Below are 13,101 nucleotides of genomic sequence, written 5' to 3'. Positions count from 1 at the left end.
GAAATGACAGGACAATTCCCTAACAGGACTCACAGAAGGATGGAGGCATTTTACCCAACCCAGGGGAGACAGGGAGACTGTCAGTGGTGTAGGCCACCACCCGCTGCAAAGGCCTGTCAGGCTCCAGGCCTGTGCCACCAGCAAGGAACCCAGGCAGGAAAAAGCCACAAAGGGACCTTATTCTCCTAACCAGTCCTCCATGAAATTGAAAGACTTAAAGAAAAATCAGATATTCAGGGCTTAGACAGAATTTTAAAAGAAGATATCAAAATGTACAATAGGAATATCACTAGGGGCAAATTGGCCAATTTTGAGAATAAATGAGTTAGAGACCCTCACCTGAGACTGGCTCACGTGGAGTTGGCCAAATACCTTTTAAAGGCAGTGTGTTTTGAGCAGGCAAGTTTCTTTACCAGTGTTAATTTAATTGCATTTTATGTTATTTCATGGATGAAGGACCACATCCAAAAAGACAGCTGTGACAACCAAAGACAGGTACTATGAATTTGGGGAAATTCCCCTAAAAGGGGAATTATTTTTTATAGCCTGCAACCTGAATGATTTATAGATAACCTCATTTTGTTGAAAAATACATTAAGTGGCAGGAATTTCACAAAACAAGTGAACAATCACAACAGAGGTGCAGATCCCACATCTGCCCCAGGAGCAGCACTGACCAAGACCCTGGTTCTCCCCGGGGTGATTGCCTCCCTCATCTGTCCCAATTCAGGGACCAGGAATACTGTGTTGTTCTTTGCCGCCACTCCTCATTCTGATAATTGTTTTTAGGAAGTGCTAGGGTAAACTATTACCTTTTACTCAGAGCTCCCACTGCTCAATAAATGATGTGAACTCCTGTGTTCCAACTACTACTTAAAATAGCTGTTTTTAACTTTCCCAGTTTTAGGTCCGTTGAGGTGGCTAAGGGAACAAAGCACCAGGCAACAACCAATCAGGTGCCAACAGACAAGCGTGATAACCACCTGTCAATCAGCAGGGTCTCCTGACAGATCCTGGAAGGATACAGAGCTCAGCAAGATCCTCTGACCAACCCCAGGAGGACAAGGGACTCTAAAAACCTCCCTTTCCTGTCTCTAACCCTCCCTTCCTGCCCTAAGCCTGGGTGTGAACCCCCCCCCCTTCTGGTCACCGCTGCCTGACCTCACACCAGTCTTAATAACATGATGGATATCTGAGATGACCCCCTAGGGTGGGTCAGGCATTTGTGAAGGAATCTGAAGGTCGGGCTCAGTGCAGACCCCAGAGGGCCGGGCAGAGCCTCGGACACCCCTGGCGGGCACAGCAGGAGACCCGAGGGCAGGGAGCCCAGCCTGGATCACCTGGCAGTGACCTGGACTGCTGCCAGCCCTGCACCTCCAGCTGGACCTCTGCTCCACAGAGGGGCCATTTCAGGCATGGAGTCACATCTGGGGCTTTGGATACCTGGTGATGTGCAGCATCCCCTGGAAGCGCTGTGGGTGGAGGAGGCTGGAGATCCACTGCACTGCAGGCCCCGAGTTTCATTCTCCCAGGAAGGATAGATAAAACTCAGTGATGAGGGCAGGAGAGGGGCACCCACAGGGTGGGGACCTCCTTTGTAGGAAATACTCCCCTTTGTTGTCTGCGGAGCTCTGGGGTAGTACAGGAGGAGTTGCAGATGGACAGTCCTCTGCTCACTGCCCCTCTGCCTCTTGCTAGCTGTGATGGACAAGACTTAATCTCTTTGTGGCCCATTTTTCTCCCCTAGGAAATGTATAAAATAACATCTCCAAGGGGCAGTGGATATTATTTACGCTTGTCTGGGAAATAGCAAACCCTTGATGGATATTACCTCTTGGTATAATTTCTTTTAAATATATCATTCAAAGAAATCTTGAGAAAATTATGTTTTGGTTAAAAGTACTTTAGAACAAGAGTGACAAGAATATGTTCATTGTCCTTAGGCCTCTAGCAAGGGTACAGAGCCTAAAGAAGAGGAGAAGCTTACACACTCGTGTGCATCTATATAATGTTTGTTTGTTTGTGTTCTGTTGCTTCCATAAAAACTGCTGCAAAACATACTTAGCAGTAAGTTTGTGGAGTGACATCACTGAATTCAAATCCACAAGTGAAAATATAAACCAAACCTAGTGCTTTCAGTAGATGGTATTAGGATGCTGCTATATGGTCTCCTCCATTTTCCTGAATGATGTTACTCATTTTTTCTTTTCAAAAGGACATAGCAAGATTGAATTGTTGACATGAGGTGGGTCAAGTTCAGAGGACAAAGCAACACTGAAAACAAAGACAGGTCAGGAGAGGCAAGGAGAAATAGATGCCCTGTAGGTCTCCAGATGGACCCCAGGGCTCTGGACAGAAAGGGGACCTCACAGGGCAGCTCGGTCTGCAAGTTCAGCAGGTGCCTGGATCGGCACGGTCTGGTGGCTGGTAATCACACTGTGCTGTGAATGCCACGCTACAGCAGTGGGAGTGGAGGGCTGGCCTCGTCCCTTCCTGTGCGAGATCCAACAAGCTTCCATTAAGAAATTCAGAGTAAGCAGCTGGAAGTCTGCTGAGCTTGGTGCCGCCAAGTGGAAGGATGGATTTAAAGGAGTCCGCTTCTCACTGTGCACCTCTATAACCTTCGTCATTAGAAATGAAATAGACACCACACCCACTGCCAATTTGGGGTGCTCTGTAGCAACATGGGAGGTGGGGACTAACCCTTCTTGAAGGTCACTCAATTTCTAAAACTCCTCTAAAGCTAGGTTTTGGCCTCAGCCAGTCACCAATTAGACTGGGAAACTGCTGGGTTAATGGGAAAAAATACAGTGCAGATACCAGCCTTTTCTGTCGCGTTGAGTATGACTGTGCCCAATCCAGCAAGGCAAAGAGAGGAGTCGCACTGACCAGCGCAAGAAAACTTCAGTCTCAAAAAACCTCAGAGGAAAAGCCTTGCTCCTGAGTGGCAAAGAAGGTTTTCCAGATTCCTCAAGAAACAGAGGCTTTGCAGGAAGGGAGATTCCACAGCCTCCTTTTTCCTCCTGTCTGCACCCAGGGTTCTTCCACCCAGGGACCCGTGGCAAACAGCTGAACAGGAGCACAGGGACACAAGCAGGTGCTGTGTGGACACAGGAGTGGAGCCCTGAGGTCAGGCTGAAAGGGGACACAGGGTGAGGAGACCTGAGGGAGGGGCCGCTGGGCCCTGCTGAATGGGGACACAGGGATAAGGCCTGACAGAGAGGACACCAGGGCCTGTTGAAGTGGGGGGATGCAGGGGGAGCCCCGAGAGAGAGGCTGCTGGGGAGAAGGCTCAGGCTATTGAACTCCGTCTCCATGACCCGAGACTGATGCCATCAGTGTGTTTCAGAACACATTTTAATGCATTTACAATTCCTTTTTTCCCTTCCTATGTACCTTACACACAATCCTGACACAGAGGGGGTGGACAAATTAATTCTTGTTCCAAAGTGCATATTTTAAAGAGAGTAAATGTTCCCTCACTTGTTTCCTGCCAAGACAATATAGCACTAATCCCTTAAACCATCATGTCTTAATTTAGAAGCCATAGTAGGCTAACTCAGAAATAAAATTGATTTTCATTCTTCTTGATATTTCTAGAGTTACCAGCTATAGGCTACACCATCAATTTACTTAAGGAAAAAAAAAAAAAAACAGCAAACTAAAAGAGTGCTGGGATAGCTTTGCAGGAAAAAAAACCATAATTACTAGACCCTGTAACAAACTGAATTAGAAATAGCAGCCCTTTGTTAAACTATTGACAGAAAGCCAATCTGTATTGAATTAAAATCTGATGAGTTTAAAAAAAAAAAGTCTCATCGACACACACATAGGTGATTAGGTTTCAATCACTAACCCACTCCACACTGAATATACAGATGACTTTGGCACATGACATCATCCACTGCATTTAGACTGCTCTACTGTAGCCATGGCAACCTGACAAAACATAGCTGAATTGGTAATTTCACTTCACATTTAATGAAAATAAAGCTAATCCTATTACTATTCTTAACAATTCTCCAAGCAGCGTCTTCTTAGAGTGCCCTTGTTGTGTATTCTGTCTTTTAAACATAGATTATTGGAAAATTACATGTGTGTATGCACTCACTCCACTAGGCCATTAACACCACCCTTGCCTCTGTGCAAGGTGACCTTGTTTGAGAAAGGGTCACATCCACCCAAAGTGCTTCTTCATACTTTTCTTGCAATCCCAGGATGGGCATGTCTTTTAAATATGCTAATTTGAACCATTAAATACTTCAGAGACTATTACTGCAATTATGGTAAAATAATAGTTTTTTTTAAGATAAGCCATATTATATGCATTTGAAAAGACTTGAAAAGGTGCTTTAAATGACGCCATTTTTTCAGTCTAAATGTGCTCCTGCAGGTCTTGATGGTTGGTTATGTAGGAGAGCCATCTTTTCCTTTTTAGCCTCCATTGCAAAGTAATTGAAAGATGAGCGTCCCACTTAGAGCAGTCCTATTTAAAGCAATGTAAAGACTTAGTGACAAGCACTAAACGTCACCAGTAAATCAAATGGACAAACAAAACATACAGACAGACCCCAGCTTGTCTCATTGCCTCTCTGCAGAGGTACTCAGTGAACTCAACTGTCCCTCGGTTGTCCAGTCACTCCTGTGGCAGTGACCTGTCCAAGGCTTTTGGGACCAACCTGCCCCTGAGCAAAGGTGCTTCCCTGACAGGGACACACACCAGACCTCGACTGTACAGAAGGCGACTGCCCTATGGAGGCTGAAGCCGGGTGCCTGAGCTCAGTCGCTGTCCTGCCACACACACCAGAGCTTGCCTTGTGTCTGGCCCTCTGGCATTTCAGTATTTCTCCCAGGATAACAGCGGGAAGCAGTAAGAGTCCGTGACACTGAAGACAGCCTGCGGGCTTCCACCATCAGCAAACAGGAAAAGGAGGATCATCATAGGAATGCACGTAGGAACATGGGTTTGCCACTCAAAGGGAACTCGTTAGGCCAACCAGCACAGAACGTATCAGACCAGAGAGCACGCACGGTCAGAGTCCCCACTGAGGACCTTCCCACCAACTTCCCTGGAAAAGACCTGGGCCAATTCCAGAAAGCTGGAAAATGTTCTCCAGTGAGAAAGCAGGCACAAGAAGACAGAAGCCATCCCCAAGGCCGGCCACACCACACTTCGTCCACCATAGTGATTGCTGTCCCTGCTCTTGGCTCACAGGATCTCCTGACACTGCAGGCAGAACATGCTTCTAGCACACTCTGACCACCTCCTTTCCTGGATCTACCACAGTTGATCAGGGATGCACATCGGGGAGAGGTAGAGACAAAGCAAGCAGGGAAGAGAGGAGGGGAGGGGAGGAGACTCCACTGGGCGAAAGAGGGCAAACTAAGTCCAACCACCTCCGCAGACTCCTGATTTCCATCTGAGCAAGAGTACACCCAGTGGGGAGCTTTGCTGACTCAGAAGTAAATTCTCTTGTGTGAATCAGCCGTCCAGGACCTTCACAGGGTCCTGTTTCACAGCCATTGGCCGCAGGCTTGGGCAGCCCAGCTTCATCTCAGACACTGAGAAGGACGTCTGCTTCCTGGGGATCCCTTCCTTGGCAAGCCATCGCTGGATTCTCACTTTCTTCTACCTCTCTGCAAATCATGCAGCGAGGCCATCAGTCAACACCTGATCTCTCTAGAAATCTCACACACTTAATCATGCAATTTCTGAGAATTAGTCACCATGTATTTTCTACTTCAGTAATCATTTGAAAAAACAAAGTAATGGGTCACCTGACTCTCACAACAACCAGCAGAGATGAGGCACTCAGGAGACGTTACATTAGTGAGTTTTAGAAAGATAAATTTTAACATCGTCTCTCTCTTGTCCAAGGGCCCAGGATTGTCCAAGGCAGACAACAGGACGACAGCCCAAGCTCCCAGGTCAGTATTGTTTCTACCAACTGACATTGAACACTGCAAAGTGATGGCAATCTCAACAAATACTTGAATGTCAGAGATTGTATTTTAATTTTTTTCTCTAATTGGCAAAACATTTAACATAACCACAATAATCTTAATGAAGGAAAGGATTTATCCATGAATACAAACCCTCTAGTTTGGTCTTTAGTTTTGGAAAATTGAGGAAAAAACCAACTCAATTCCAATAACTGGTTTAAAAATGGACTGTCTTATGTACAGTGGTTCCATATGTGAATGGAATCTCTGCACCCAAACGAAACACGAATCCATAGAGATGTTTGCAGTCCCTCATCCCACCTTCTCATCTACCCACCCACCCAAGAAAGGCCAACCCTGTGTCCATCTGTGGTTTCAATAATAATATCCCTAGGTTGCTCACAGTTCACGAGATGAAGTAGATGACCAAAGTAGTTTTAAGTTGATGTTAAATGTAATAACTGAAGCAAACAAAATCACCTTACGCTCACAGCAATGGGTCGGCCCTGCAGTGGACAGCTCTCGCGGACGGCCGCCCGGGTCTGCGCCCTGCAGCTGGTCAGCCGGTTCCCTTCCGCCTCACTGCCACCCTCGCCGGAGCGGGTAGGTTTTACACGTTGGCGGGTTAGCATCTCTGCTAACGTGGCCTGCCTGTGACGCCCTGTGGCCACAGGTGCCTCCTGGGAGGTGGTACCCTGACGGGCGCCCACCTTCGTGGAGGAAAGTGCCCACCTGATGAGGTGTCCGAGCAGAGTCGCCACCGCTTCGTCACAGGAAGCAAGAAACTCCAGACCAAACCCCAGCCCACCACGGTGCCTCCGCTGGACGTCTGGGAAGGCAGAGGGGCAGGTTCAGTGCCCACGCAGCCGCCTACCTCTAAATAGCCACCGAAGATCTCACTTTCAAACGAGTCACAGTAACGGGGACTTTTTAGCGATCGGACAGCGACGTTGACCAGCCAGCGCCCGTGCCCAGGGCGGAGGCGGTCAGCACTTACCAGACGGACGGCGCTTCGGTCCCGCTGATCTCCAGGAAGTCGTACCCCTCCTCCAGCTGGAAGTCGGTGAAGACCAGCGCGATGGTGTCCCCCGGCTCGGCCAGGATGGTCCAGGTGCAGTCGGCGTTGTTGCCGTACTCGGAGGGGAAGTGGGGGCTGGAGATGGAGCTGCTGGTGCCCCTCAGCGTGCCGCCGCAGGCTCCCTCCGCTGCAGGGACGGAAGCAGAGACAAGGCCATGGCTCAGGTGGCTGTCACGCAGGAGCATCTCTGCAAAACGTCCCGAACCTAAGGTGCCCCCATCTGAAGAGGACCTCTGCTGGCTTGCCAACTCAGTTCCTCTGAAAGCCCTATGGATGTCATGGAGGCAAGGGTCTTAATGCTTTCAGCAAAGAGCAATGGGAACGTTTGAGCAAACGTGTTTAACCTGCCTAAACCAAGGCATCCCAGGGAGAGCGAAATCCCCACAGCTGTGCACCTGAGCGCTCCTGCACACCCCCCAGGAGTGCCCCACCTTTAATTAGGCTCTTCTGCTTCTGCTAGGTAAATGAGCGCCCTGTAAGCAGGCGGCAAAGAAATCCTACTAAAAGGCCATGTGGTACTCTTCCAGTCCAGATTGGTACGTGAGGTCTAGATATTTGGCTTACTTAAATTTATTAAGGCATAGGGATAACATACTGGTATCTTCCCTTAATCTATTTGCATAAAGCAATTTGAAGGAATTAGAGTAAATGCAATAATATTTGAAAATGGACTTGTATTTGATACACATTACCCAATTGTTTTCCATAAAAATAAATCTAAGTAAATGAACTTATTCTGAACTATTTTCTCTTTTGGAAGACAAACATCTGTACAGTTATAATAGCTTTATGGTGGTTACTTTTCTTTGTTTCTAACTTTAGAATTATCATGTCAATAAAAAAATGTGTGGTAGATATAATTTTTATATGACGTATTTTCAGATTGAAATGTTTATAATTGCTGACATGTAATTTCACAAGCAGGCTGGCCTATTATAGAAAAACTAGCAAGAATGCAAAAAGGTCATTAGTAAACATTTTATTTCTAATTATCTATAAGTACAATACTAAACACAAATACCTTGCTAAATATTTCAATGTATGAGTTTCAAGACTAGTGATAAGCTGGATTTAGGGAAATCAAGGCCACAGATCTTTGGCATATTACTTAACACTGGTCACAAACATCAACGTGCACATGCACACACAAGATGAAGAAATCCATCTCATTCTCAGTTTTACTGAGGTATAATTGACAAATAAAAGTTGTACATGTCCAAGATGATATTGTGATACGTATTTGCATGTGTATGTATGTGTGTATATATGCATGTGTGTATGTGCATATGGGGTGGTGTGTGTATCTCCCCTCTCCTGCCATGGTGCTGGGGATGGAGCTCAGGCCTCCTGCATGCTAGGCACTAGCCTTATGTCTGAGCCATACACCCAGCCCTTGACACACAGTTGTGCGCACGTTGCTGCACACTGCGAAACAGTGAGCGCTTTCCCAAGAGAGGTGCATTTGATTGGAAACCTTAAACGATCTCAGAGGGCACACAAAGCCCACACTCCAGCTCTCCTGCAGCCTCCTCAAAGGTGTAGTGGTGGGAGTGAGGGGTGACAGGCCATCAGGGCCAAGGCCTAGGACCTTCTCCTGAGCAGACACTGCCCAGCTCCCTCAGTGGCCCCTGGAGAGGTCTGCTCTAGGCAGGGTCTCATGGAGTTGCCAACATGCTGATGAATAGGTACATCCCCTTGTAAGGCCAGGTGTGTGTATGTGTGAACGTGAACAAATGTGGTGTCACCACGCAAAGCCTTGTGTGCATGTGTGCACAGGTGGGAGGGTGTATCACCTCATAAGGTAGAATGTGTGAATGTGCACGTGGGGCAAGGGCTGATGGCAACAGTGTGAGAGATCAGCTCCCTGACAAAAGAGTGCATGGTGCGGCATGCTGAACTATGGCCACGGCGCAGTGTGAAAGGCTCCCTGGGCCTTCTCATCTCATATCTACCAGCCCAGGCTCTCTGCTGGGTCCTCACCCCCAGTCCAGGGGCTCTGACAACCACCGTCCCCTCTGCTCCTAGAACCTCTACTGCTTTGACTCCATGTGAGGGTCATGCTGGGCACGCCTTTCTGTGCCCGCCTTAATTCACTCGGGAGTGTCCTCCAGGCTCATCCTGTCTCTCAGATGGCGGATTTCCTTCCCACTGAGGCTGAATGCCTTCCCTTGCATGCAGGATCACACATGGTATCCACGCATACACGGCATATGTGCATGTACATGAACATGTGCATATGCGGACAAGGGCGTCTGGTCTTCCTGCTCTCCTCCATCCTCTAGAATCTGCTCTGCTCAGATCAGCTAAAGTGACCTAAAAACTTAACTTGAAGCTTAACATGTTCTGTTACAAACAGCTAATTCCCCACACTACCACTCAGAATAAAACTAGAGCTCACCAGCCCTGGAAGGAGACGTGGCTGGTCCTGCCGCTCCTCCTCCTCCTCCCCACCCTCCTTCGCCTGGCTGGTCCAGCCACACATCTGCAACGCTGCACTGGCCTTTGCACCTGCTCTCCTGCCTACCGTGTTTCCCCCGCCACCTCCAGGTCTCTGCAGAAGTCACCCCTAGGCCCACTGCAGCCAGGGATCACCTCCTAGCATCTTGTCCTGCTTTACTCCACTTCTGAGTGGAGTAAAGTGCTCACTAAGTGCAGAAGCGGGGGGGGGGGGGGCCCGAGCTGCCTGTGTTCACAGCAGCCCAGGTCTCCAGGAGGCAGCCTGATACACCACTCCCTTTTCCCTTCACTCTTCCCCTTCAAGAAAGGGCCTGCACATCCTATAGTCTGCCAGTCAAACCCCCCTATAAGGACCACACTTGGGCCTGGGCACGGTCCAAACCATACCTCACCCAGAACAGAAGTATGAAGCAGCCAATCCCACTACAGAAACACGTTCTTGCTCAAGTAGGAGGCTTAAAATGAGAATAGTCTACAAGTAATACAGTAATTCTCTTAGAAATGTTGTATTTGGGGGAAAAAAATGCCATGAAGACACTGAGGACTGCAGCCACCCATGAGAGGCTCGTGTCTGCTGCTCACTTGGCTCTGCTGGTTTGACAGGTAGCCTCGCCGCAAGTCATGGAGCTTGCTGTTTGTGACTCTATCTACTCATCATAGGAGAAGGAAAATTTCGGGAGGAGATTAAGTCAAAGCAGACAGAGAAAACAAATTGGTCCATAGCCACACATAAACAAAAATAATTATTAGCAAGTTACAGGGAAACAGGAAGAGTTATTTCAAGTTCCATCATTAACCATTTAATTAAAACTTAGAAAACATGCATTAAATAAAATATATATAAAGTATTACCAAAGGAACCAAATCATCCTGGAACAGTAGGTGCCTACACCAATGTGACTTAATGTGCAAGGAGGTAGATAGGGATCTAGTTTCATTATTTGACATGTGGATATTCAGTTTTCCCCAGCACCATTTGTTGAAAAAGCTGTCTTCAACATTTATTTTTAGCACTTCTGTCCACTATGAGTTTATGTGTTTTTGTCTCTGTGTCTTCTATTCCATTGGTTTTCAAGTCTGTTTTGGTGCCAATACCATATTATTTTTATGACTATAACTCTATAATGTAATTTGAGGTTTAGGATTGTGATGCCTCCAGCAAAATTCTTCTTGCTCAGTATTTCTTTGGCTAGTCTGGGTTTCTTAGTCTTCCAAATGAATTTTAGGGCAGTTTTTTCTTATTGTTGTTTTGACGATATTAAACACAATTAGACATGAAAAAGGAGACACTACTACAGACACTTCTGAAACAAAGGAGTGTTTGTTAGAGACCATGTAGAAAAATTTATATATTCCAATAAACTAGAAAATCTAGAAATATTTACAAATTTCTAGATACATATGAGCTAACAGAATTGAAACATGAAGATACTGAAAATGTAAACAGACCAATATCAAGCAAAGAAATTGAAGCAACAATTAAAAGCCTTCCAACAAAGGAACGTCCAGGACCAGACCTGGACCATACAATTAAAGAAGAATGAATACCAGTCTTGTTCAGATTACTCCATGGAATTGAAAGGGAATGAACACTCCCAATACATTCAATGAAGCCAGTATCACCCTGATACGAAAACCATACAAACACATATTGGAAAGAATATTACAGACCAATATCCTTGATGCACACAGATGTAAACATTCTTAATAAAATATTAGAAAACCTCATCCAAAAGCATATCAAGAAGATGATAAGGAAGGTTTCATCCCAGGGATACCAGTTCAACATATGCAAATCAATACACGTAACTCACCACTTAAATAAAGTTAAGGATAAGAATCCTATGATCACCTCAATAGATGTGAAAACCCAGCACCCACTCATGTTAAAACACTGGGGAAGCTAAGGATAGGAGGAACTTACCTCAAGACTGTAAAGGCTAGAAGTGACAACCCCAAAGTCAACATCACAGTTCAGGGAGAAAGACTGAAAACATTTCCTGTAAAATCAGGAACAAGAATGTTCTCTGTCGACACTCCTATTCAACCTAGTCCTCAACACTATCCAGAGCAATCAAGCAAGAGAAGGACATTATAGGGATACAAATAGGAAAAGTAGTCAGGTTATCTGTTAGCTGACAACATGATCCTATTTCTAGAAAACCCAAAAAACTATCAGAAGACTTTAGAGCAGATGAATGGATTCAGCAATTTAGCAGGATACATGATCAATATTCATAAACCAGTAGCTTTCCTGTACTCTAATAATGAGTCTGCTGATGAGGAAATCAAGAAATCTTTCCCATTCATAATAACCTTAAAAAAAACAAAACTTGAGAATAAATCTGCTTAAGGAGGTCAAAGACCTCTGCAATGAAAACTACCTAACACTGGCACCACAGCATTAAAGACACTGAAAGACGGAAAGACCTCCCATGTTCTTGGGAAGGTGGCAGTGATATTGGCAGATATTTCTAAATGAATGATGGACCTCAATATCAAGTCACTTTGTTCACTGCTCCACGATTTCCACATGGAGGAGTTGGCAGTGGCAGGGAGCAGACTATCTGGGGTGTGGCTGGGCTCCCACACCAGACTGCTAGCACAGTGCTATTTCTAAATGCATTTTCCACATTGAATTTTTATAAAACCTTGCATTTGAAGAAAAGGTTGTAACAGCTAAAAGAAGTCTGGATGCCTTTGAGTTAATCCAAGAAGATGATAAGATTTTTAATAAAAGATGTATTTGAAGCTGCCGAGTTCTGTAAGTGGGGAACATAATTCTAAACATAAGCAGAAATCAAAGTGCACTGATTTGTACTTCCCCCCAAGGAATTTCAAACTTTTTAAAAGTTTTATTTTCAACTTTAAAATATATTCCTTGCCCGAGTATGAGTTTCGCTAGGAATCCATCTAACAGATATAATTCAAAATACAGAATAAAACATGATTTAGAAACATAACTTTTCCATATCTGTCATGAAAAATTGAAACCACCCACATATGCAATGACTGATAAATCTTTAAATAAGGTACCATGCGTCCATATGTATGAACATCCAGTGTGTTTACTAAGCACCCATAGTACTGCTTCAGTGAATTTCTTAGTTGTATCACTAAATATATAAAATTCAGGGTATGTAATTAGATGCACTGTCTCCAGTCTATTTTAGAAACTGTAGGGAAAATATCTGTGAAAGAAGTCAGAAATACATAAATTCAATATGATGTTCAATTTGTAATAATGGGAGACGTTACTTAACATTCTTCCCCTAAAGGGAGAGTAGAACATCGGTACCAGCAAAACCTCTAAAATCAGACTGTCTGGGTTTCAATCACATTTTGACACTTACTTTGGTGTCTCTTGGAAAGTGATTACTTTCTTTGTGCCTCAGTTTGATTTTCTAGAGAAAGTGAAATGTAATGGCATGTATCCATGGCTTGTTGTGACAGTAAAGTTAACAACTGTAAAAAGTTTATAGCATTGAAAATATGAACTACTCAATAAAAGTAGCCATTGTTACTTACTTCAGTTTGGCACATGGTGGTCATTTTATAATGACTGATTAAAATATGTTTTGAGCAGATATTTGAACATTTCCATCTTTGGGTAAGACTACTCC

The 13,101-nt window shown here is 45.2% G+C and overlaps 1 protein-coding gene across 2 annotated transcripts in view; it reads right to left on the bottom strand.

Annotated features, from left to right (window-relative positions):
- Csmd1 (CUB and Sushi multiple domains 1) overlaps window positions 1-13,101 on the bottom strand; it is a 1,167,250-nt gene that overhangs the window by 815,386 nt on the left and 338,763 nt on the right. For both annotated transcript variants that reach the window (XM_058580132.1, XM_058580135.1), the window contains exon 3: window positions 6,941-7,148. In XM_058580132.1, coding sequence (XP_058436115.1) covers window positions 6,941-7,148 — 208 coding nt within the window. The remainder of the gene's footprint in view (window positions 1-6,940; window positions 7,149-13,101) is intronic.

This window comes from Marmota monax, unplaced genomic scaffold (assembly GCF_021218885.2).
Source record: "Marmota monax isolate L192 unplaced genomic scaffold, Marmota_monax_Labrador192_F-V1.1 WCK01_AAM20220418_F8-fsc00195, whole genome shotgun sequence".
Taxonomy (NCBI): Eukaryota; Metazoa; Chordata; class Mammalia; order Rodentia; family Sciuridae; genus Marmota; species Marmota monax.
The sequence above is the reverse complement of the archived record's forward strand: the minus strand, read 5'-3'. Positions and strand labels throughout refer to the sequence as shown.